Source organism: Anopheles gambiae, chromosome 2 (assembly GCF_943734735.2).
Source record: "Anopheles gambiae chromosome 2, idAnoGambNW_F1_1, whole genome shotgun sequence".
Classification (NCBI taxonomy): domain Eukaryota; kingdom Metazoa; phylum Arthropoda; class Insecta; order Diptera; family Culicidae; genus Anopheles; species Anopheles gambiae.
Genome location: NC_064601.1, coordinates 19,277,712 through 19,302,359, shown reverse-complemented (window position 1 = coordinate 19,302,359; position 24,648 = coordinate 19,277,712). Strand labels below are relative to the sequence as shown.

Below are 24,648 nucleotides of genomic sequence, written 5' to 3'. Positions count from 1 at the left end.
TTACCTAACCACCGGTGTCACCGCAGAAAGCGACTCACACACACACGCACAGCCGCAAGAATTTTGCACATTGATTTATAGTTTTATAGTTTTGCAGCAGCCACGGGGCGGTAAGAATTCAACTCATTTCCGCGTTGCAGTAGCAGGAATTATGCATCGCACGTTAAACTGCGGGAATGGGAAGAGCGTTTTATTGCCCTTCCCTGCCCTAAATGTGGGTCCGTTTTTTTCGGTGCCAAACTATTGTTAAAGCGAAAAACAAAGACATCAACGGCAAGTTTATAAGATTGTCTTGAAGATTCACACTTGCTCGAACAAAGGCACAACGCACACTTTGCACGATCAATTAAGTAACAACGTAAGTCTAAGTCGATCAAACTAAATCCTAACATTGGGTCACATGGTTAAGTAAAAACGGGTCAGCAAGTACCAGCACCTTAAGTCACTATCTTTACACCATACACCTTCACCCCACCCCCTGTCAGCTGTACTGGTCCGTCCGCTCGTCGGTCGATCGCTTTAGCCAGCGCGGGGCCAGCTTGATCATGAGCAGTGCGCCGAGCGGTGCAGTCAGTATGATCGCCAGCACCGTCACGATCAGCACGGTCTGCGCCCGGCCGTACTCGTCCGTCGCGTTCACGCTGCGGGCAAGATCGAGGGCGGCCGGTCCGAGGGCCGCCTGGACGGTAGCTTTCGGGAAGCCGGCCAGCGTGACGTACGCCTTCTCCTTCCAGTTCAGCTCGCTGCCCACCGTCGACAGGTAGGAGGCAATCAATCGCAACTGCAAACGTCAAAAAAATATGAAAAAGTCAGTGAGTAAATCATGCGTGCCGTTTTCGGTGTGTGAGCCGGTGCCCGGAACCACTTACCAGCACCGCAACCAGCAGCGTCACAAACCCGTACAGGACGGTTTCACCTTCGAGTACGGAAAACTTTACCTCCTTCCCGATCAGCGAGAACGAGACGGGCTTGAGAAACTTCCACAGCAGATCCAGGTACATGCTCACCTCGTTGCACTCGGTCGGGGGCCGCTTGCGCCACCCGGTACCGGCCACGAACGCGGTTACGATGCAACCGAGCGCACCGGCCGACGGGTAGCCCACCTTTTTGCTGCCCACCACCGACAGCGTGCCGGCGAGGGCCGTCATCGCGAACCGCAACCCGTTGGTGTACTTCTGCAAATGAGTACGAGAGGGGGGGGGGGGGGAGCGGTGCATTTGAGTGTAATTAAAACTGTTAACTTCCGGTGACAGAACAGATGATACGTTACCGCCTGGTACGAGGGCAGGTACAGCAGGGCAAGCCCGCACAGGCTGCCGTACACCAGCCCGATCACGATACCGATCGGTCCCTGCAGGATCTGGCTGGTAAGATCGCCTGTAGAAGACACGGGGGAGAAACAGAGAGAGAGAGAGAGAGAGAGAGAGAGAGAGAGAGAGAGAGAGGTGTTTTTTATTAAAAAAGTGCGATTAAATCGGGAAGTGGTACGTACAACCCCACACTTACCGGTGGAAAATATCACCCCCAGGATGACGCCGAACAGGAAAATTGCCAGCACATCATTACAGCTTGTCATGGCGATGATTAATGTGTGAATGCCTTTGTTCAGCCCGAGCCGTTCCTCCCGCAGGCGCAGCAGCACCGTCACGACGACGTTCGGCGAGATGGCAGTAACGACCAGGCTTGGAGATGGAAATGAGATGGAGAAAATAGGAAGAGCGGAACACCAAGGTAAGTGGTACTGCTTTCTTGCCAGCTCGCGTTTTTATTTTTTACTGCCACGTTCTGCAACGCGCAAAGTGCAATCTTCCGTATTACGTTCTCTTTCCGTTTGGGAGTTAAAGGTAGTCCAAGGGTTATAATGCAACTGTAGGGTCACAGGCCGAAAATTGCACTTTACCTCCATGTCCCCTTTTTTACACATTTTTTCCACCATTTTTGGAAGGAAAACGGGGAAGCAAAAGGCCATTAAAAAACAGGAAGGTGATTCGCTGTGGCCACACGCGATGGTGGAGACTGCCGCTGCTCCCACTGGAGCCAACTGGTACCCACCTCTAGTGATGGGTAAAGTAAAAGAATTGTCCGGAGCCGTCCGGAGTTGTCCGGAATCGTCCAGAGTCGGTCTTGTCCAGAGTTGGAGTCATCCGGAGTTGGAGTCATCCGGAGTCGGGGTCATTCGGAGTCGGAGTCATCTGGAGTCGAAATCGACCAGAGTCAGCCGGAGTAGGAGTTGTCCGGAGTCGAAGTTATCCGAAATCGGCTTTAGATGGGCGGAGCTGTCCGGATTTGGACGTGTCCGGAGTTGGATTAAGAGTCATCCAGAGTCAGATTCTGAGTCGTCCGGAGTCAAATTCGTTGGATGTCTTCCGAGGCCGGAGTCATCCGGAGCCAGAGAATTATTCGGAATCGGAGTGGACCTGCGTCAGCCGGAGTCGGGGTTGTACGAAGTCCAAGTCGACTTCAGTCGGTTGAAGTTGTCCGGAGTCGAAGTCAGAGTCGTCCGGAGCCAAAGTTGTCCAGAGTCGTAGTCGGAGTTGTCCGGAGCCGGAGACGGTGGCGTTCCGAGTCGAAGTCGTCCAGATTCGGAATCATCCGCAGTCGTGGTCGTCCGGAGTCGGAGTCGTCCGGCGTCTTCCAGATTCGGAGTCTTTCAGATTCGGAGTCATCCGGAGTCGGGGTCGTCCGGTGTCTTAGACGTCCGGAGTCGGAGTCGTTCGGAGTAGGAATCGTCCGGAGTCGGAGTCGTACGGAATCGAAGTCTTCCGGCGTCTTCCAGATTCAGAGTCATCCGCAGTCGGGGTCGTCCGGAGTAGGAGGCGTCCGGAGTCGTCCGAAGTCAGAATAAAAAAAAAAAAACAAACAATTCCTACTTCGAACGACTCCGACTCCGGATAACTCTGATTTTTGACGACTTCGGGAACGCCGACACTGGGCAGAATTAGTGATTTCGATTTTAAAGGAATTGGAATCGCAATAACAATAACCGGAGTCGGACGGGTTCGTCAGTGCGCTCCAGAGAGCACATCACTAGCTTAACTCCATCAAAGGAAGCGAACAGAAAAAATGGGTGCGATTACCAAGGAAGGGAATTTATTCCGCCAGCCACTCAAACGTTCGTATGAAAATTCGTACCCACAACAACAAAAAAAAAAGCTCCCCACCGAGAAAAGAAACGGTGCAATCACAAAGACACGGCATAGTGATGCTAACAGAGTTGCAACTTGCACTGGAGCCCATGGGTGGGGATGAGATTTTAATCTACTTCTCTACTTGCTGCTGCTGCTACTGCCAGCTTTCATCAGCTGGGAAGGAATGAAATTGATTTTCATCAACCGCAACGAACGGGGCGAACGGGGCGAACGGGGCCACAAACAAGCGGCACAAATTTCGTTTGGAGATCATCCAAAACGGGTTCAGCAATTCCAGCGTGAAGAGAAGGGGCCAGCAAACGGGTTCGGACAGAATGGTGCGCAATCCATTTAGGAGGGTTTTCTTCTTTCCCTTTTCACCCGGCATAATGATGAACACCGTAACGCGGGGAGTTTATTTTATTTTTTTTTTGCTACCAAAAGGACCCGTTTTTTCCTGCCCCGTTTCGGCTCTCACCGGCTCCTACACTTCCTGTTGCTTCGCACCTTCCCCCTTTTACAAGACCTTGCGCGCGCACTTGTGCGTTCTGTTCTTGAGTGATTTTTCACCGAACCAGGGTCGGGGGAGGGTTCCCTTTTCTTTTCTTTTTTCCCTCTTGTAAATGCATTAGCTTCACCTTCGCCCTTTGGTCCGGAGATGGTTGTGAGATGTTTCACAAATCCTTTACCCGGGGGCCAGAGAGAACCCATTTCCCTGGAAGAGATGGGGGGAAAAATTCTTTTCATTTTCACCATTTCGCTTTTTTGTTGTTGTAAATTCTGGCCAGTCGTTTTGCTACCCCTGGCCCCGGTTCAGCTCTTCCGAGCTTCTTCCGGCAATGGCATGGGCTTCCAGGACTCCCGGTTCGCTTCCGGCGGGTAGTGGCACCGAATGGAACACATACAAAAATGCTTTGACGTGCCCATGGAACCAACCAAAAGGAAAGGAAAGCGGACAAAACAACGGTCCCGCACACACTCTTTCGTGGAACGGGTGTCCCATTGTTGCGGCGGGAGGAAAAGGTTCTTTTATGTGGCTTTTAGTGTACTGCAACGTCCATTAGCCGCCGCCGGTGGCCGTTGTGCTTCCGCTCACCATAATGCTCCATACTGCCAGAGCGCCTCTTCCCACCCATCCCGAGAGCAGCCCGCGGGTCGCACGTTTAAAACCAAATTAAAGGATTTAATTCCACTACCGCACACTGGACGGGGGATACGCTTTGTAGCGGGGAGGGGAGGGGGCTGAGCAACAACGCCAACAGCAACGGATGATGAGAACCACACACACACACACATACTTACCCGAGCAAAACGCCCCACAGCCACGGTAGGGCGAGCAGGTAATGGGAGAGTACGGCCACGGCCGCAACCTCGGCCACCGTCGGCACCAGCGTGAGCTGCATGATGAAGCGAAACAGCGACCGGAGGGCGTCGTAGTCCAGCCCGAGCCCGGCCAGCAGCATAATGTTGACGAGTGCCATCTCGCGCAGAAACACCTCGACCCGCTCGTACCCGGCAAAGTCGGCCCAGCCAACGTTCGCGTACAGGACGCCCCAGAACAGCATGCCGAGCATGTCGGGCAGGCCGGTCAGCGAGACGAGCACGCCGCAGGCCTGGGCGCCCACGAACAGAAAGGCGAGCCGCATCAGCCCGCCGGCCGGCTCGGACAGCTCCGGTGGCAGGATGGCGTACGCGATCGCCCACAGGAACGCGAACAGCAGCAGCAGCGCGAGCGGTTGGGACGTGGTCGGCCAACTACGCACCAGCGATGGGCATCTGAAGTGGAAAGAGGGAGAAAGGCGCGTTAGTGTTGCGTTGGTGTTACAGCAATTACAGCGTGCTCGATTGCGGTGGAGCAATTTTGGGGGGAATGGGAAACGGTGGTGGGGAAGGTTTCCTGTTTAGCGCGGAGAGTTTGGTTCGCGTCGATGATTGCATTGTTGACGCGTCTATTATTTGCAAACAAGTGGATGATGAACTAAGTAAAGCATTGCACAAGCCACTCTAATCACTTTGTCTAGCGGCTAGTCATAACACACACGGTGGGGCGTTGTAACAATGTTGTAACAAAGTTCCATTGGTTTATGGAATGGAGCTGAATGGAACTGACCTTTGCAGTCTAAATACAGCATGAGGTGGTTGAAAACAATGCAATAGAATAGTCAAACCTATGCCAAAGCCTGACAAGATTACAACAACCAAGCAAAGGTTCTAAAGCAGCTATTTCCATGGGCTTTTTAGGGGTTCTGATACATTTGGATACTTTTTTAACTGTATTGCAAGCAAATTGGAAATTACCGAAGTGAATTTTGCCTGAAGGAACAGGATTCTAAGGCACTCTTATAAGACTTGTGTACCTGAATTCCAATTCGACAATTGTGCTCACTATGTCCAATATGAGGTAATACAGAGCTACGATTGAGCTACATGCTGAGCTTCTGATTGGATTTCTTCTTCTTTTTTTTATTTATAAGCCTTGTTTACATAGAGCTATTCAACACAATGCCAAGCTGAAATCACTGTTTCTGCTAGAAGAAATTGAGGCGAGAAGGCTCAAAATTTCCATACAATATTTTGTTCTCTTATTATTTTAACACAAGGAGAACGGAGCTGACGATCATTAGCATCGGTTGTAGAGAGAACACCCAATGAAGGTTGTTCAAGTTGAACAATGTCCAAAGTCCATCAATAGAAATCAATCGATCACTGGCGCTTAGAGTGTTAACGCAACTCACTCTCCGTGGACTGACTATCGTTCTATGAGTTAAAGAATAACTATCAAAATGGTTAGCACGGTTTGGTTCCGGGACCACCAAGACACTCACCGCATTGGAAGTTACCTAGAAATGTGTACTAATAGCTCAGTTAAACAATCTCAGATCAACATTGCTTGTGAAACCTGCCAACGCTGCCTGCTAGCGAATGATAATAATTGAGGCAAACTGGTACAAATTAGCAAATAATCAATGCCAGCAACCAGTCGAAGCAAACCATCAGCTCACTATTCGATACTCTACACACACTAGCGACAAACGGTTGTAACTTTGATTGGAGATTTGAGCCCATTTCGATGGACTTGATTTACACGCCGCACACACCCTGCCAATATACCGCAACACCCGTGCTACTACCAAAAAAACAAGATCGTTTATCACAAAACAGACAAACACAACAACAACAACAAAACATACACACACACATGACTGATATACTTGCGAGCGAAGGCAGCGGTCCGTCCCGGCGTTGGACTGCCGGAGATGGTGCCACCATTGCCAACGGATGGACTGGTCGTTCGCACCGGATGCCAATCGCCAGTGTCGGCCGTCTCCGCCGTCACCACCACCATGCCGGTGAGGGGCAGTGCACCATCGGTGGTGGCCTCCCGTTTGCTCAGTGCCATGGCCAAATCAATCGACGGAATCGGCGCTGGTACGGTGGTGGGCGCACGGCTGTCCGGTTCTGTCGGTACGCTCGATCCACCGTTTCTGGCCGGTGCTTCTGGTTCTTCCACGGACGTGATGTAAACTGTGTGTTTTGTGAAAGAGAGGGAAAGAGAGAGAGAAAGAGAGAGATACAATAAGGGATTAGTAAAGCAAATACACGGGGTTTACGCGTTGTTCGCGATCATCTTTCATCTCCCCCCAATCAAACGCATTACATTTCCCATCCATAGTTGGATTATGTTTGCGCACAGCAATCTTTGACCACGCAAACACGCACGAACTTTACGCAGCAATGCCAAAGCCACTCTCGTCGGTGGTATGTGATTGTTTTTGACGAAACAGACGCTATTTTCTCTATTCTCTACTATCACACGCAGCAACGCGCACGCCAGCTGATACGCCAGCTGCCTACCACGGGAAACACCTAATCGTAACTGTGGGTGCACGGCTGACGGCGCCTTCGTACAGCCGCGACGCGTTGACGTTATCAATTATGACTGATTAATTGTCCGCGAGACAGCTCTATCGCACCCTCACACCACGCAAGAGCGTGTCTGCTTGTGCCGTACTACCCCCCTCCACTTACTTCTCGGCGGTGTCAATGGATGCGGCATCCGGAACGGATCTTCCAAACCGGTGCTGGTGCCGGCACTGCACAATCTCTGTCGTCTCGGCGGCACCGCACCTAGCACCGCTGTCACTCGATTTTCGCTTCCAACCGACGCACGTGTTAGCGTTCACATATAATCCGGGGGACTGGTTACGAATACCCAATACCGGAGTGGGTCTGACGGTCGAGAGAAGCGATCCAATTTCGGGTGACTTCCTTTTATACTTCCAGCCCAAACGCCAAAAGCCCTCCCATTGCCCGGGGTTTCGAGGGGTTATGGGGTGTCGTTTAATTACCATTATCGTTTTATCTGCTGTGTTTGCTCTGCACTGCATTACGCCACTCGGTGTCGGAGATTCTGGCAAGACGTTCGTTTGGGCTGCTGCTGCCCGCTGCTCCGGGTCGTGATCGTACGCAGGCGATCCTCAAGCACACAGCCGACCATTTACAACCAAACCCGCCTGTTTTTTTAGCATTCGGTAAACATTTGCTATGTTTGATGGTAGTAAAACTATCTAACCGGCCCTCTCTTTAACTACAGACAGCCACATTCGTACTACCAAAGCGGCTCAAACCGACGACCGACGTATGTCTTGCATGCCTTTTGCACCAAAAAAGTGCTTCCAGTAAATTGGGCATTCGGGGAGGGGGTTTTGATTGAATACTAACGATGGAACGTCTCCTCCAATGGAACTGAACTCGATATTGAATGCTGTTTAATGCCGTGTGGGTTTGGGAGGGAGGGAAGTCTCTGGGAAAAGCTGCTACCAATCAATAAGCTTTGCACAGGTTGCGCAGCACACTTGCACCCCCATCACCATCAATTACAGGAATTTTACGGGCAGCTGTTGTGTTGTACCCACTGCCTATTAATTCTGCCTACCCGTAGAGACGAAGCTGAGTCCGGGGACCTTCCTATGACCCGCTCCCTACTCAGCCTCAGTGCCAGTCAGTGATCTTTGTGGAGGGTAGGGCTCTCTAATCGTCTTATAGAATTTGGGTGATGTTACAACATCTAACAAAACAATTCGGTCCAACTTGAAAGCTTCCAAACCAGTGTGGCGCAGGGAGTGCACATGGTAGGACAATTTCCAAGTGCTTTCACCGTACCTGCTGTACACGCTATCCCTCCCCCTTCGGTGGGTCGGTTAGTGGTCAGCAGTACCTGCAACGCAGGCTTGAACGAAACCGAATGAATGCATGCATGAATAGAAACGAAACTGAGGATGAAAAACGTTTCCGCAAAAGCGAGAGCTACGAGAGAGAAAGAGAGAGAGAGAGACAGAGCGAAAAGGTGGTGCCCTCCCAAATAGCATTGGAGCGTTACGTTTCGCGATTTTTGTATGGAGGCGTTACTGCTCGCTACCTGCTCATAACACTGCTCGATAGCAGTCCTTAGTGAGCAGGTAGCGTGTAACATTCTATGTAAGCTCAATGAAAGCTCAAAGCTCAAGCGTTACTTAGCGAGTGCACGAACCACAGTATAACGCTGTGGGTTCTGTATTCGGATGTAAACAAAAACACACACACTTTTTTAAAATTTCGATGCACATTGTTCAGTACAACGATAAAATGTATTTTATTTAACTATTATTCAATACTTACATGCCCCAATATATGGTTTTACACGTTTATATACGATTTCAACCATCACTTTGGATGGTATCAACTGATGCCGACGGCGTTGTTGTCTCTGCGTCAAGCACATGTATTGTTGCCGCTTCTAATGCTCGGGTCGTTTTTTCGTTAGCAGTAGCACAACGATTAAACGCAATAATTGTACCACTTGCAAAGCGATACAAATAAAGTAAAACACATAATACACCGTACAACACACTTCTTAACAACACTTGCACATAAAAACCACTTGTCGATGCGGTGATCCAATGTCCTGTTTGCAGTGGAAAAATAACAATGAAAGATTAGAATGCTTTCAAATATGACATTATTTTATAATACTTTCCTTTCCATGCTATTTTGTGGTGTATGGCAACGTTGGTTTGCTTGAAGATACACAACGACCGGTGTGTTGGTCCAGTTGAGAATGTGCCGATCACGATCACAGCCGGCTTTAGTGATTGTTGTAGAAACTGTAACAATGATCAATATCATTAAATCTGCATTATTTTTACAATTCATTGTGATTTCATGAAAAAGTAAAGTGAAAAAGTAAAGTAAAAGTGAAAAAGTAAAACATTTCATCTTACCGGCGTCGTATTTCGTCGGCATACACACACACACAGCTGCTCGATCATACTCGGACGAATGTTGCCAAATTTCGGGATGAAATGATGTTTTTCCTGTGAAATAATGTGTTCAAACATTAAAAGATAGTTTATTTACTGAAATATGCACAGAACACTTACCTTTTCCCGAGTTTTCACATAAAATTTTACGATTATTCTGCATTACAATCTTTACGGGCGGCTGTCCGTGTTTGTTTACGTTTCTGACTTGACAGATATGCGCGCTGGCATGTGACGAAGTGAAATACATTCAAACCTCGCCAATTGCAAGTCTGCTTTTTCAATTGAATACAAAAAATCCGAGTTGTTCACATAAATATGAGAAAAAGTCAGTTTATCCAGTTTGTATAAAATAACAAACATGACAAAATACGCAGACATTAGTCGTGTTACAAAATTTCTTTCTAATAAACAAAATCTATCTTTTTTTGTAGACATATGATATAAATGCAATTAGCGAGTTCTAATTGTATCATATATATTGCTATTTTCAAAGCGGTTTAAATTAAAACAAACATCCGTGTTTTTTAAATAATCAGAAAGATAATTATATACTTAATAATGATTAAAATGTATTTTATTACATTTATGTACAACGATAACCTAACTAGTAAGCATGTTCATGCACGTGTGTAATTATTTGATAATTTTTTTGTGATCCCTATATGAATGTTATTAAGTAAAACAGACAATTTACTCTGTTCCTTCAATTCTTCAAGATAAGGTTTTTTTAATAAATACATGTAAGTTTGTTTAAAAAAAACATATATAAATACATATATATAAACACACATACATATATAAATATAAATATAAATAAATATATATATATATATATATATATATATATATATTTATTTATATTTATATATATATATATATATATATATATATATATATATATACATATATATATATATATATGTATATATATATATATATATATATATATATATATATATATATATATATATATATATATATATATATATATATATATATATATATATATATATATACTTATATATACATTTATTCATATAGTATATAATATTATAATATATATAATGTACTATACATAAGTTGTTAATATTATTATTTTTATATCATTATACCGATGGCGGAAACCTTTAATTTTTTCATAAAATTTTAGTACAAGTTTCTGTTAATTTTGTTTTAAAATATGTGATCTGAATCGTTATGAAATATCCATCACTCATCTTTTCCAAATTCAGTTAGACCATCTCGCTTTGATTTGAATTCTAAGTCAGAATGTATGGGGTGCGCGGTACGGGTAAGAAGAACATAAACGCATCACAACACCAAAGTCTGGGTGAGACGGTGATGGTGTGAAACGCTTCTTGCTTCAAGCTCTTGTGGTAACAGTGTTAAAAGCAACAACAACAACAGAGAATAACGCATCGCGTAGAAACAAACACACCGTTCGTGGGTATATCAGGGGGGGAAACAACGGGAAAAGCTCAATTCTCTCTCAGCGATGTCGCTTGGGCTGTTCCTCCCTCTCCCTCACTGTACGGCCACGCGTGCTGTGCCCTGCATATATGCAAAACGGTGATACGCCGGAACAAACCACACAGGGAAAACCGGAAATTTGTGCTCCTTCCGGTAGATGGTGCATCTTTGTGCCTGTGTGTGTGTGCCTCTGCCTGTCGATGCTTCGTCCACGGTGCGACTGATAATACCGGTTGGGATGGGTTGGCGGGAAGACGCTGCGGGAATGATAAAAGCTCCCCGGACCCCGGACCGGTTTAGAAGTATAGCCAGTTGGACAGACACACACAGACAGGCAAGGCTGGTATGGAGATAGTTTTACCGGGTGGAAGTGTGTGTGTGTGTGGTTGTTTGAATATTTTCGGTACTTTTATTCCCCCCCCCCCTTCGCTCTCTCTCTCTCACTCTCACTGTTTAGCTAGCTGTTGGCCAGCTGCATCAATTTCCAGCTTTTGCATTTCCGTTTTTGAACCCTTCTTTCCCTCTTTCTCTCTCTCTCCACTTTCACTTCATCGCTGCATCGATTTCGACCAGTTTGAATGATGCATAAAATTGCAGTACAGGAAGACTTCCTGCTCCCTGTCCCCCTCTCTTTTTTTCGGGGTGGACGAAACACGTGGTTGTACGTGTGTACAATTTCAACACAAAATATGAGAAGCTTTGATCCGGTTCTTATTAAGTTTGTATGAATGTACCTGTTGGAGAGGGGGAGGCAGGGGGGGGGGTGAGGAGGGGGAAGAGGTTGGAGATACTTATATGCAACCCGAAACAACTGCTCTCCATTCCGCACCATTCCCTTTCACCCCCCCTGTGTTCAATGCTTTTCAACCGAGCCGGTCCCGGAAATCGGTCGGCAAAGGCATATGAATCGATAGTGAGCAAACCTGGCCCCGTACAAAAACACATACACACACACACACACACAACCGTTGAACACATTGAGCACACTGCGCTCGGGCGTACTGAGGTTCGGTTTGGGAGATTTCAGCACAAAACTTTCCGCCAGAGCTCCTTTGCCCTGGCGGACCTTTCATCACTGGTTCCCGGTTTACCCGAAAATCCCGACCACTTTTGAGGGGGAGGGGAGGGGGCGGGTTGTGGACTGAGTACGAGGTTTGGCAGGGCAAACTGGTTCGCAAACTCTTACCAGCACCACCGGCTACGAGAGAAGTGCAGGAGCAACAACTGTCTATCTCGGGGATGTTGAGCTTTCGCCTTCACCTACACCCGGAACCAATCCGCAATCCTCCCTGATCGGTTCTTCTCTTTTCTTCTCCTTCTCTCTGCCTCTCTCTAACTCTCACTAAAGTCCTTGGTTTTATCATATTTATGACAGGAAATTCGTACAGTCAATTTGATTCTCGAGATGAATTTCGAGTGTGTTTCATGCGATTACGACGATTATCTCGAAGCCCGCGCACTTCCCTCTTACGACGGGCCCGGGGCAATCGAGCATGGTTGCCGAGAGGATTTGATTGGATTTCAATTACGGTTCCGCCGGCGCTCGCAATAAACAGGCAACCATCCTTCTTCCGCGTTCCGCAGCCGAAGCTCGAAAGCACTACTAAATTGCAAAGCAAAAAGGCGATGCCCCTCGTGTTGTTTTGCATTCTCGTGGGCGTTGCTGCAGCAACTTGATCAATTTCGTCACACCCGCGAGCGAGGACAAGGGAAAGCGGGCGCGAAACTTTTGCAATTTACAGTACCGAAAAGTTTTGGTGCTAGACACACCAAACGAGCGCGCACACACTAATATGCGTAGTTGCGTCGGGGAGAATGTAGTTTCGTCGGGAAAACTAGCTTTGCGTGTTTGCGCGAGAGAAACTGTTATAAGGGAGCTATTTATAGCAAAGGAATGAACATCATAGGGACAGAGAAGAAGTCCTGCAAGTATGGTTAGTGCTTCTGGCAGTTCACGGTGGGCTCTAAGGAAGGGACGTGGGCCGTCCTGTAAGCTCTATGAAAGACCTCTCTTTGTTTGGAACTATCGTCCAAAAACCTTCTAGAAATTCGAGACCTAATATCAAAAGTCCCACACAGGAAGACCTACGAACTCCGCTCAATCTGTTCCCAACTCTCGGTACCAACAACTCCTGCCGGAACGACTCTCGGGACCTTAGCCTACATACTAGAGCCTATCCAACAAACCGTCTCCAACTCCATCTGCAGGCAAACTGTTGTTCTCCAAAGGCACAGCAACTTCAAGAAGATCATTGTGATTCACGTCTAAGATTGTTTAGGACTTCTGATTATTCCTCTATCCTGTCAATGATTCTTCGGATAGAGACAGTCCTGGACATTATAGTTCTGAGCAATTGACCAATACCGGGATATCTCCTTCTAGAAATGTCCTTTAAGTATCTCTAATAAAATCCCAGGTGCTCGAGGATCCGCTCCAACCCACACCCACTTTTGCAGGACGACTTACTCGGTCTTAGCACCATTTTTCGATCCATCCGGCTGTCTTGTTGGTGGCATTTGACACTCATTTCGCACTCATTTAATTTTACTGGTGTATTTGAGAACTGGTATACCATGACACTCACGAGCAAAATGAACTATGCTACAAACACTTCATCGTTCCGTTTTGTATGGCATTGGACTGCGGAAATTATCGAACATAACAAAACAAAAATGCCGTAAATCAAGGCTTAAGTTTCTTGAAAAATGTTATGTTAAAGCAAGTTGGCTAAAGTTTTGGCTAAAGTTTCTATACACACAAAACACACAAAATGAACACACAAAATGCATCAACTCGACGTAGAGACGACTCGATTATAAAGGCCGGGGGATATTGCTCGTACTCGCTAGTGTAATTTCGATTTTCACCTGCGCATTTGGCGGCTGCTGACCGAAGCATTTTTCCAAACAATTAGGAGCCACTTCAGAAAAGAGGTTATTTTTCTGTGTTTTTTACTTAAACTGTACTGGAAAAGCTTTGTAATTGATAGGTGAATATGTTGTGCAAATATTTCAGCCATTTGCGCATCCAAAAATGATTAAAATAATACTTTATTTTGAGATCCGGCACGACCATTCGCTCGATGATCAAAAAAAGGCACCCACAGTCTGATGACAGCTCCACAGTACGCTTGCAACATTCCCCTAATCGATTGCAAAACTCCCCTAAGTGATTGCAAACATCCACAGCTTGCATGCAATATTCCTCTACCGATTTGCAACATTCCCCTAAGTGATTGAACTATTCCCTTATATGATTCGAAACCCTGTAATGTCAACACCATCTACAGGACGTTTGGATACGTATTTTGAATGTTTCAAAAGTCGCAGGCTCCAGAACCTCATCTAGTACTGTATTGTTGGGAGTCGTAGTTTAGTTTGGAAGAGAGTGGTAGGTTTTTGTTCTATCCAAAAAAGTACAATTTCCTTTTGCGTCGATATCTCAATGCCAACAAGGACAGACACGGCGAAGTCGATCGCGGCTTTCAGAATACAACGAGTTCTGCTTGTCTCTTTAATTGGGCAAAATGGGTGCCAGTTTAAACCATTATAAAATCTATTCCCGCACCTTTCCGAGCCTTGCAACGATGTGTAAAGCATTCGTTCATCCCCCGTTAAACGAACAGGAGAATCAAACCGTACAGCGAATGAAACGAACCGTGCATCGGAAAAGCACCACCAGGTAGCTATGGGGAGCCACGAATTTTCGCCTTCCACATTTGCACCGCGATGCACAAGAGCACCGCCTTTGACCACCATTAATGTTACACGGTTGGTGAAGCACTCCTGTCTCACCATTAAGCCGATACACCAGCCAACCAACGGCCACTAATGAATTGAAGGTGCAGCATAGCATGCCTTCTGAGTGAGTGGGTGTGTGAGTGGGGAGCGTTGGGGGGCCGCCCATTAAGCAGCAGGAAGCAGAAAGGTTCAAAATGATGGCCGTGGCAACGGAAAACTGCCCTGTAAACTTCTTCTGCCCGGGACGTGCAAGAAGACACCCGGTGACAGCAGCTTGCAGTTTCGTGCAGTTGTTGCAAGTGCAAGAAAACGTACTGGGGTATTCAGGGGAGGGAGGTGTGGGTGTAGAACATTCGGTAAAATTAATTTTAATTATCACCATGAGAGAGAAAGAGGAGGGCTTTGGGAGCAAGCGTCCGTCCGTTGAAGCCTCTTGTGCTGGGGACTTCTTTTTATGCATTTCCCCAGGACCCGAACCACCCCACTCCCCCTGGGTGTCATGCGTCCTTTCGCTTCATTTTACGCTTTCCAATTCCTGCTCGAACGGGCCAATTTGGACGAAGCACGGTTGAGCACTAGAAAGTCGAAGCCTACGGTCGCTAGTCGAAGCAAAAAAAAAGATCCATTTTCACATGGCCATTGGAGTCGGGTGTCGGAGGAATTCGGAGTACCGGCGGTCCGTGTGGCTTTCGCGATAGTGTGACCAAAAACCGGTACCCGAGCCGCTACACACACACACACACGCACACGAGCGCGCGGTAACGTATCGCCGAATGGAAGTGGCGGTGTCACATTAAAAGTGATAAATTTACCGCTGAAAACTTCACCAACGTGTAGTAGGCCAAAGTTTTCGCTTTAAATTTGCCAAATTTCGCTCCCATTACGTTGGGCAGAAGCAAGCAGCAAAGGAGGCGCCCCCTTTTCTTTGCCTCGTGGACACGTGTACCCAACAGTGGAAGGCACAGTGGGCTATAAATTACCTCGTTTGCACGTGGACGTTCTTTCGCTTTCGTTTCCGGTAGGCGCAATTGAGAAGCGCCGAGCGACACGAGCGAACGACGGTATTAATTACACCGGCGGACGGACGGAGCCTTCTGGGCGTTGGGTTGTCTGACAATGTTGCCCTTTGACCTGCCGTCTTATCGATCAGCGCACGAAGACAGGTCGCTATTGCTTGGTTGATATCGTGTTTGCCTGATTGCGGTGACTCCACGTGCGTTGCCACTTTTCCTACACACAAGCAGACTGTTGTGTTTGAAGCTTTCTTTCCGGATTTTTTTGAAAGATTTGATCACCAATAAATCGTTCCCGCTTTTACGTAAAAGTAGAATGATAAAAATTTATAACATTAATTTCAGCCTCAGCTACAACTCTCCCATCACACTCGGGGACAATTTCACGACAAGTCCTTGGCAAAAGAGAAAGGATAAACCCATAAATTGGATTACGAGTGGTAGAGAGCGCACTCGGAAGGGGTGCTGTACGGACCTGCCAATATCGTCGATCGAGTGGTGCTGCCCGACCCGACATATAGAAATAACCCGTGGACACGTAACAGCACGACGCACACGTGTTATGGGGGGTGCGGCAGGATCGTTTAGGAATTCCGTTTCACTGCGTCAATTTTCGGGCTTGATTTCCACCACCTTTCGAAGGGGCCGGAAAAAGGTACTAAAAATCTACACTACATACATCATAAATGGGTTAATAGAGTGTCCCTTTTTTCTGGTCCTGGGAGAGGACTAGAGGAGTGAACCGGCCATTTCGAAAGCACAATCCAATCGATCGAACGAGAGTCGAAAGGGAGTCAAAAGGGAACGGATGCGAAATTGAGTAAGGGCAGATTCGCGCTGGTTGACCAGCCAACGGGAAAAAGTGTTCTCTCGTATCAAAATCGTAAAATTGGAACGGAAATTATGCTATTCTTTTCGTACGCCGGAGGGGACACACCGGAGCTAGTACACGGGGGAAAATAAATAATGCACTTCCCTTCAACACGGCGGCTAAACAGCAACAGCAAGAAGGATGATCACGCTCTTTCGGGATGAGTTAAAGCTCCGTTGACGCTTTTCCTCATCCAGCGTCGGAGTTCATTTTTCACTTCCCCACTCTTTCACCCTTCTAAAGCAGGGCACTTGCGACTTTAATTAAAAAAAGCTTGTCCCGCCGCTACGCGACCACTACGCGACACCATACGTTCCGTTCCGGTTGAACCGGTGACGAATGGCGCAGCGCAGCTTCCCTTTCCTGTTGCTGTTGCGGGAGTAGTGTGGAAGGGCAAAACCACTCACAAGACTGGTCAACTTTTTTCTTTCTCCCTCTCTCTCTCTCTCTGTCTCTCAGGCCATCTTTCCAAAATTATGACAAACCACAGATTAAAATAGATCGCCCGGGTGACAGTTAGTGAGCGCGTCGTCCAATGGTACGGCGGCCTTTCCCCCCATTGCTCGTGCACTCCAAGATAAGCGATGAGATATCATTTACCCGGGTATCATCCATCACTAGGAAAGTGAGAGGCAAAAGGTAAAGGAGGGGCGGCCGGTGGTACCGCAATAAACTTTCCTTAAAATTCCCTGGAGATGATCCGTTTTGATGCTGCGAAATGGCTTCTTGACTTTGCCGCCTCACTCACTCACTCACTCACTGAGGCCCCTTATAAAGAGGAAAGCGCGCGCAATGGATGGGCCGGCCAGAAGACCATCCGTGACCGCTCCGTGGGCGCTCCGGGTCGAGCCAAGATTCGACCTGCCAGATAAAAATAGCCAACATTAACTTTTGTGCAACATTTAGGAATGGAAGAGAACAATCTTCCCAAACGCCACCGACAGCGGCTAACTTTTGACTGACAAACTGAAGGTGTGGGCGCATCTGTAGGGGAAGATAGGCAAAGACCGACCCCTTAGGGACAATGTTAAAAATCTAGGGATATATAAATGCAACGACCATGAAAATGTGCATACATTATTTTACACTCATGTTTTATCAGAAAACGTGTTGAAACTTTTGAGTTAGGGTAAACGTACCTATAGTGGTGCTAGTACCAATAGTGGTGTTATTGCACTAAAATGCGTCTCATACGATAAATTAACAGTAGTTAAGTTATTTATGATAGTGTGAAATGTTCTCTAGCCTTTTACAAAGGATTTTAAAATGAAATGGGGCCATTTAGTTTCTTAGTGACCGAAAAATCTATTATTTTGTGAAAGGTATCAACATTTTTCCAAAATCCTTAGGATTTCATAACGATACTCATATTTTTGTTAACGTTCTAAATGACCACATAACAACGCAATTATTAGTTTTTTAACATAATTGTTATCAAATGATATTGTTTTATTCAAATTCATTGGCTTTTGACCATATTTACGTATTTTTAAGTGTTTTTTTACGATAGTGCCATTATAGGTACACCAAACAGGCATGTTCCTATAGTGGTCCTAGTTCTAAAATCAATAAAAACAGCTAATTTTAGATTTTTTTCGACGACATTTTTGACATGTCGTACTGTTTTCATTAAAATAAGCAACAAAAATTAGTTTCCTGTAAGTAATTTTTTCAAACAAAGGCCAAAATTCGCTTATCTGGCTGAGTGAAAAATCGACTTCAAATCAAGCAAACTCTTCTGAGTATGGGTTGCCGACAGGTGTTATTCAGTACTTCAGTCAATATATTCATCAACCAAATTCATACATTTTTACGATCAAATTACGAAAGATATCATTAATATGGCAGTAATCCATGCTATTCATACGAAAACAGCTTCAAAACTAAGCTATATTGATATTATACACTGTTTTGAGGTATCTTTGTTTACCACCACTATAGGAACACAATACGACGACTATAGGAACCATACCACCATTATAGGTACAACGAAGCAATCACAAAAATATGTATTTTTTCGTAAATTCGATGTGTTTCATGGTAAAAATGGTTGTGATTGCAAAGATAAAACATATTCCAACTGTTATGTGTTGAAATATTCAGAAATTGTCGTTCCTGACACTTTAAATCCATTAAAATACATTTGTACCACCACAAATTGCACCACTATTGGTACATTTACCCTACTATCGTTTTTTTTATGTTTTTTCATGAATTAGAAACATGTTTTTTTCGTGCAGATTTGGGATATGGGGAAGATGGACACCACGAAGGGTAAGATGGACACTTAACGGACACAAAACAACTGTCTAGAACTTCGCTGTAGGAAATTACCCCGCGGAAAGTCTACGACTCCAGCACTTTTGAGGGACTTGTTGAATAGTTAAAGCAATTTTTCCACCATGTCAACATTCAACTTTTTGATATTTTCTATCCCACAGAATTTCCCATCTATTACTGAACGATGTCGTATCAGTGCCTAATCTTTTTATTTCATAAAGTTGTACAAGTCGTGACAAGATATTGATTTTAGTGAAATGTGCCTCATCACCGTCGAGCGAGTAATAGCACAACGAATGGCTGCTATTTTGACTGGCGTGCCGTTTCTCGCATATTTCCATGCTTTCTCTAGTTGCTAGATGGTTTATATCTTGTAAATACCATTATTGAAGTTATTTGATGAAATCTATTCATTGCCAATTGATATAAGAAGTAAAATAAATCAATAAATTCGGCTTCCCTACGATAGAGTGTCCGTCTTTCCTGCTTTGGTTTCAGGATGTTTAAACCACCAGAAACCACCAGAAACATTATTGCTTTCATTCTCGTTCTTTCACCAGTTTTTTGCTGAATAATCACCACAACTCATTCATGTAATAACACTTCCGAAAATATAAGCAATGCAAGTTACACAGCTTAAGATCCGCAGTAGTCATTAGCAGTAGTCAAAGGTTCCAATTAAAACCAATGTTGCATAAATTTTATGCCAAAATTGTTCTCAAATGTGTTTTTGCTACTTTCAGTTTGGATGCTGCATGCTGTTGATTTGTTCGAAAATTACCTTTTTCAAGCATTTATGAGAAGTGTTCCTCTTACCCGTAGTGTCCGTCTTTACCTACCTTCCCCTATCTGCCTGTATGGGGGTTGTTGGGAAAGAAGAGACAGTGGTGAGGGGAGGGGGGAAGGTTGGTCCTGTCCGTCCGAAACCAAACTGATAACTTTGAATTCATCTGACATCTTAATGTCCCCGGAGTGGTCGTTTCTGTCGTGGCAGCGAAAGACACCGGAATCTATTCCGACCGATCGAGCCACTGTACTGGATAATACATTCTCATCCGTAGTCTTGGGGGTGGGGGGGGGGGACACATAAGCATCGCTCCTTAGTTCTCCTGCACCCTTTTTCCGGGGGAGGGGGGGGGGGGACGGGGACTTTTCTTTAATTACCGCAAAAGATGACAATCATTATTAATTAAGTGAGAGACGGAAAAATAGAAAGTACACCACCTATAAGCCAACGCGAACCGCTTCCGGAGCTTCTCTTCGGAGGTGGAGCTTTTTACTTCCTTTTTTCTTGCCCATCCAAACCAAGCAGTGGAACATACGAGAAGAAATAGAAACAGAAAAAAAAGGTCACCGGCACCAGAACCATTTCGCTAGAAAATCGGATCCTTTGACATTGAACGCCGGAACCAAACAGGAAAAAGGGCACAATATCAGCTAATGGGTTGCGGCAAACCGTAGGAAGCGATTAGAAGTTACGATTTATGCACTCGTGGGATACAGAGAGTCGTTTAAGGGAAGTGCGAGAAGCAAACGAGACCCAACATTTAGCGTTTAACTATGCAAAGCCGTCCCAAGGCCCAGAGTTTGCAAGGGTTTTTTGAAATTCCGTCTGATCAGTTCCGTCCGATAAATGGATACCATTTTTAAGAGCGACATTAACGGACACTCGTATACAGTGAACGTGAGTTTGAATGTGTCCCTGTGCTAGCGGCTAAACAACACTCCTAATTGTTCATTATCTGGGCGGGGTATAGAGCAGGGCGTAAAAATGGAAAAGAATCACCGCTGACCATGCTTAAGATTATCCAGCCCTTGAAATGTTAAACATTATAAGCCGCATTTACTGTCCCTTTTGCAAGCGGCTGAAACAACAACCACCTCCTCGAAGGAGCACCAGAGCCTGTCCTTGGTCACCTGTGGTTTGGACAGGCGCCCGGAACGCTGTGACAGCTCTTGCAGCTTTCCCTTTTGACGGCGACCATAAATCGGATGTCACAATCTCGCCTGTGACGGCAAAGAGAGCGGGAGAGATCACGCGTTTAACATTAGTGTCAGTCTTCGCACATCCTGAATTTCCGTAACGGTTACCTTTCGCACCTTTCCCCCCCCCAAAAAAAAAAACATGAAAAAGCACCGACCTGGGGGACCGACGGGACACAGTCCCCTGAAGGAAACACAGCGCGAGTGTGTCTTAAATTTCGCCATTTTTCACCTGCCACCAAATCCTGGCGACACCGAGCAGCGGAAAAGGTTAACGCTAAACCCAAATTTATGGCCCCCACGGTTTCGGGTTGTCACAAAGCACACACGCGCGCGGGCTCGGCTTACGCGCAAACCAACGCGCCCCGCGGAAGATTTTGTGTGTCGTGACATGCAAACTCCACGCAAACAGTAGCAAACAAACAATGCAAAGCAATGGGGGGCACACAGTTTCGAACAAGCATGCAAGCAAACATCCGGTCTCCTCCCGGTTGCTTCCTGCTGCTATCGATAACTCCCCCCCCCCCCCCTCCCCTCAAATGCTCCCGCAACCATCCATTGTGGTTATGCACACAGCTGCGCAGCCACCTTTGGCGCAAACTTTGGGCGCGTTGTTACAGTTGTGACAGCCTCTCCCGTCTTAAGCGCACGCAAAGCTTCTCGCAGCGTGTCCTAATAAGTGAATCGCGGCATTCGCGGCAACGAATAAAACCGTCCTGTTTATCCGCCCTGCTGTCGGGGGCTGTGTGTCTGGGGCTGTGCCACACCGACACGTTGCCACATCGTGGATGCAGATGCAGCAGCAGGTCGCAAAAATGCATTTCGTATTGCAACCGTAAATTTATCACCTCGACGACGCCTGACGTTCTTGCCTGCCAGCTTGCATTGCCACCGGCAATTATTTATCGGGTTTATGTGGGGCACATTGAGGGGCTGAGAAATAGGATGAGGATGTTCCTTTCCTTGCAGTGACACACACACACACACACACAAATTCAGATAGCTTTTCGCGATGGCCTTGTTGGAGCTCTCGCTTTGATGAATCTTTCATTCGCCTGTGACCCAAGTACAGCTGGTCGGTGGTCTCTTTCGCATGCTGCTACAATTATCTGATTAGCGTGATTATCTTTCTACCGCGCGCGTGTGTGTGAGGGGGGGGGGGGGGGGAGGGTTGGGGGGTAAGCAAACAAGCAAAAATAAAAACCCATTTCGCGAGGGTGTTTTCTAACCGGCTACAACAGCCACCGTCGTTATCTTGTTGAGTCAATAATAGGCGTCGGGAGCGCCTCCTTTCAAACAAGCGGCTGGATGAAAGGAAAGTGTCTTGTGTGTTTCTGCTTCTGTTTTGAAGAGCGGCTTTGGCTTATCCAAAACACCGGTTCTACGGTGGAGTAAGCGTTCGGGGCTTAAATAAATGATTGCTTACGGTAAACTGTTCGATACGGGTGTGTGGCATTGCATACGGGTGGCTACAATGGTACATAAAGTTGGGTGAGAGTTGCGACCACATGTCGGGACATGCAAATATGGGTCAATGCCACGGATGATCTAGGTTACGTCGCTCGGCTGTTGTGGGCGCTCTAATTGTGATTACCTTCTAACGGGAAAGTGCAAGACACAATGGCTGATTATAGGTTAACAAGCTTGCACACATTCGTGATTTATATGAATCGTCTCTTCTTGCAAAGAACGCTACAACCGGAAGCACTACAATCAGTTGTTATATAAGTTATAATTATTATTACAGGGTTTTCCAGTCGTTTTCATAGCTGTGGGAAATTTTATTGACTCTTTCTTAAATGAACTTAATGTAACTAGAATTGGACTCCCTAGCTGGACAAATCCAAGAGCAATTGTCTAATTAGCCTTAAGAAAGAGTCAAGGAAGTGTCCCACAACTATGAGAACCCCGGGAAAACCCAGTATTTATTTGCTGTTTTTTTAGGACAGGACTAAAATGTTCCCAAGATTCTTGGCTTGAATTTGTTGCCCAAATACATTGGATATTACGAAAACAGAGATGCTCTTTAAATTTCCTCTTCAACATTTTAAAGCCACGATTATACAAATCCAGTTCAATTATGAAAAACTTGTGACAATATGGACATTTTAAGCAGTTGCATCATTGTAGTTTTCCACTGAACTAAAAAAATCTCACATTATCCTTTACTTGTATTTAATATTCAAAACTACGAAATAAATGCTATAAAACTATAAACCTATATAAAGTCAAATATTAGTCTTTTTTTATATTACTGTTCAATAAAAAGGTAATGAAACTAGCATGATGTTCATAGAACACTCAAATGAAAAGGTTCTGAGAATTTCAGTATATCTTATCGGTGTAATAATGCTAAAAAAAACAGGTTCCCACTTTGCCCCGTGTTGCCTTATTTGCACGCAGAACACGTAAATGAAAATTGTGTTGAAATGATCCAATTCAGTTCTATCACATACACGGTAGCAATGGGTATGGGTGTATAAATATCGCATCTTATCAATTAATTATTCGCTTCAGCCCCCGGAAAAAAGAATCCTTAAACATGCACATAAACAAGGATGGTACTTTCTGGGGGAAAAAAAACAGAAGAGCATACACGGGGTAAACTTACATTTAAATCCCTCCAAACCGGATTGCGAAGAAGACACTCAAAGAAAGATCACGTCACGTGGAAATGATCATCGACATAGATACTAAAATGAGAATAAAACTAAATTAGACTGTAGACCAAACACCGACAAAATGATCGTATTGATCACGTTTTACAAACCGCACCCGATCGATCCACACTTCAGCACACGTAGCGTTGGTTGTAGCATTAAGTAAACTTTCCGCGCATGCTGTTACAGTCACGTTTTTTTCACAAAATCAACACAAATTCCCCCTTCTTCAAAAATTGTAAAAAATAATTTCGCACCATTCGAACGCGACGCGTGTAGTTTGTTTTGGTTTTTAATTCAATTAAAAAAAAATCGGTAAACATTCGCCGGCTGTCAGTGTGTAGTTTTGCGTACCGAACGCTAGAGGGCGCTAGTGCAATCGCACAATGGGTGAGCGGCATGTGGAGTTTGAAATATTTCATTTCAAACTAATTGTAGAGGATCGGTTTTTGACGAGAATCTAAGATGACTCAATTTTTTCAGTTTTATGGAGTCTCTAGAGTATACATTTTCCCAATAGAACAAGTTCAGTTTGTACCTTGCTTGTAACGAAAACACAAACTAACTCACTAAGACCCCATTAAATGGTTTATAAATCGTTTTGATCGATGTGAAAAAGAAAACAATAAAAAATCTCCGCTAGTAAATCATTTGAACCAGTAGTGCCACTTGAGATTTCGCACACGCCGAAGCTATTTTGTTTTGCCGGCCATCAGGTGTAGGGGCCGCGATAACAGTCACTCAAGTATTACAAGCCACATGCGATTGGGTTTACACAAGCCACACGATCCATAAAATTGCATTACAAAACGACAGTCATATAGAGAGAGAGAGAGAGAGAGAGACACACACACAATAGAGGTCAGTACAACACGAAGAGGATTTCCAACGACGATATATGGTAACGGAACTGTTTATAGATAAAAAAAAAACGTGCGGCAATTGGCGCGCGTAAATTACAGTGAACCCTCTCTTATTTGACACCTCTCCAATTTGAAAAACCTCTCTTATTTGAACATTTTGCACAGTCCCTTGATTTCCAGTACATTTTTGTTCCTCGAATTTGGAAAACCTCTGAAATCTGTGTCCCTCTTATTTGTGTATGGTGTTGCCATGGTTATTGAATGATGTATGCTCAAATTGGCAATCCTGCTCGCAGTTTCCTATAGCAACAGTTAAGGCTGCATACTAAATGTTCTG

The 24,648-nt window shown here is 45.5% G+C and overlaps 1 protein-coding gene across 7 annotated transcripts; it reads right to left on the bottom strand.

Moving 5' to 3' along the window:
* Nucleotides 1–273: 273 nt before the first annotated feature.
* LOC1273645 (sodium/hydrogen exchanger 9B2) lies at nucleotides 274–23,746 on the bottom strand. 7 transcript variants are annotated; one of them, XM_061649118.1, is made up of 8 exons: nucleotides 23,564–23,746; nucleotides 23,400–23,481; nucleotides 6,326–6,653; nucleotides 4,431–4,904; nucleotides 1,507–1,682; nucleotides 1,271–1,377; nucleotides 870–1,175; nucleotides 274–781 (listed from the first exon to the last, which is right to left on the bottom strand). In XM_061649118.1, exons 3-8 carry the CDS (start codon nucleotides 6,526–6,528, stop codon nucleotides 482–484), a joined length of 1,566 nt encoding a protein of 521 aa, XP_061505102.1. In that variant the 5' UTR covers nucleotides 6,529–6,653; nucleotides 23,400–23,481; nucleotides 23,564–23,746; the 3' UTR covers nucleotides 274–481. The 7 variants fall into 7 exon arrangements, with proteins under 7 accessions (XP_061505102.1, XP_312647.6, XP_061505099.1 ...); XM_312647.6 differs by lacking the exons at nucleotides 23,400–23,481; nucleotides 23,564–23,746 and adding an exon at nucleotides 7,158–7,659 and having other exon boundaries at nucleotides 6,341–6,653; XM_061649115.1 differs by lacking the exons at nucleotides 23,400–23,481; nucleotides 23,564–23,746 and adding an exon at nucleotides 7,158–7,391.
* Between the last annotated feature and the right edge of the window lie 902 nt (nucleotides 23,747–24,648).

Bases quoted from the DNA above. Each gene is read 5' to 3' on its own strand.
- LOC1273645 (XM_061649115.1), bottom strand. From the start codon at position 7,185: ATGCCGCATCCATTGACACCGCCGAGAA. The intron at 1,176-1,270 runs GTAACGTATCAT...ACTCATTTGCAG, and splicing joins ACCTGCCCTCGTACCAGGCG to AAGTACACCAACGGGTTGCG. The intron at 782-869 runs GTAAGTGGTTCC...TGACGTTTGCAG, and splicing joins CGCTGCTGGTTGCGGTGCTG to TTGCGATTGATTGCCTCCTA.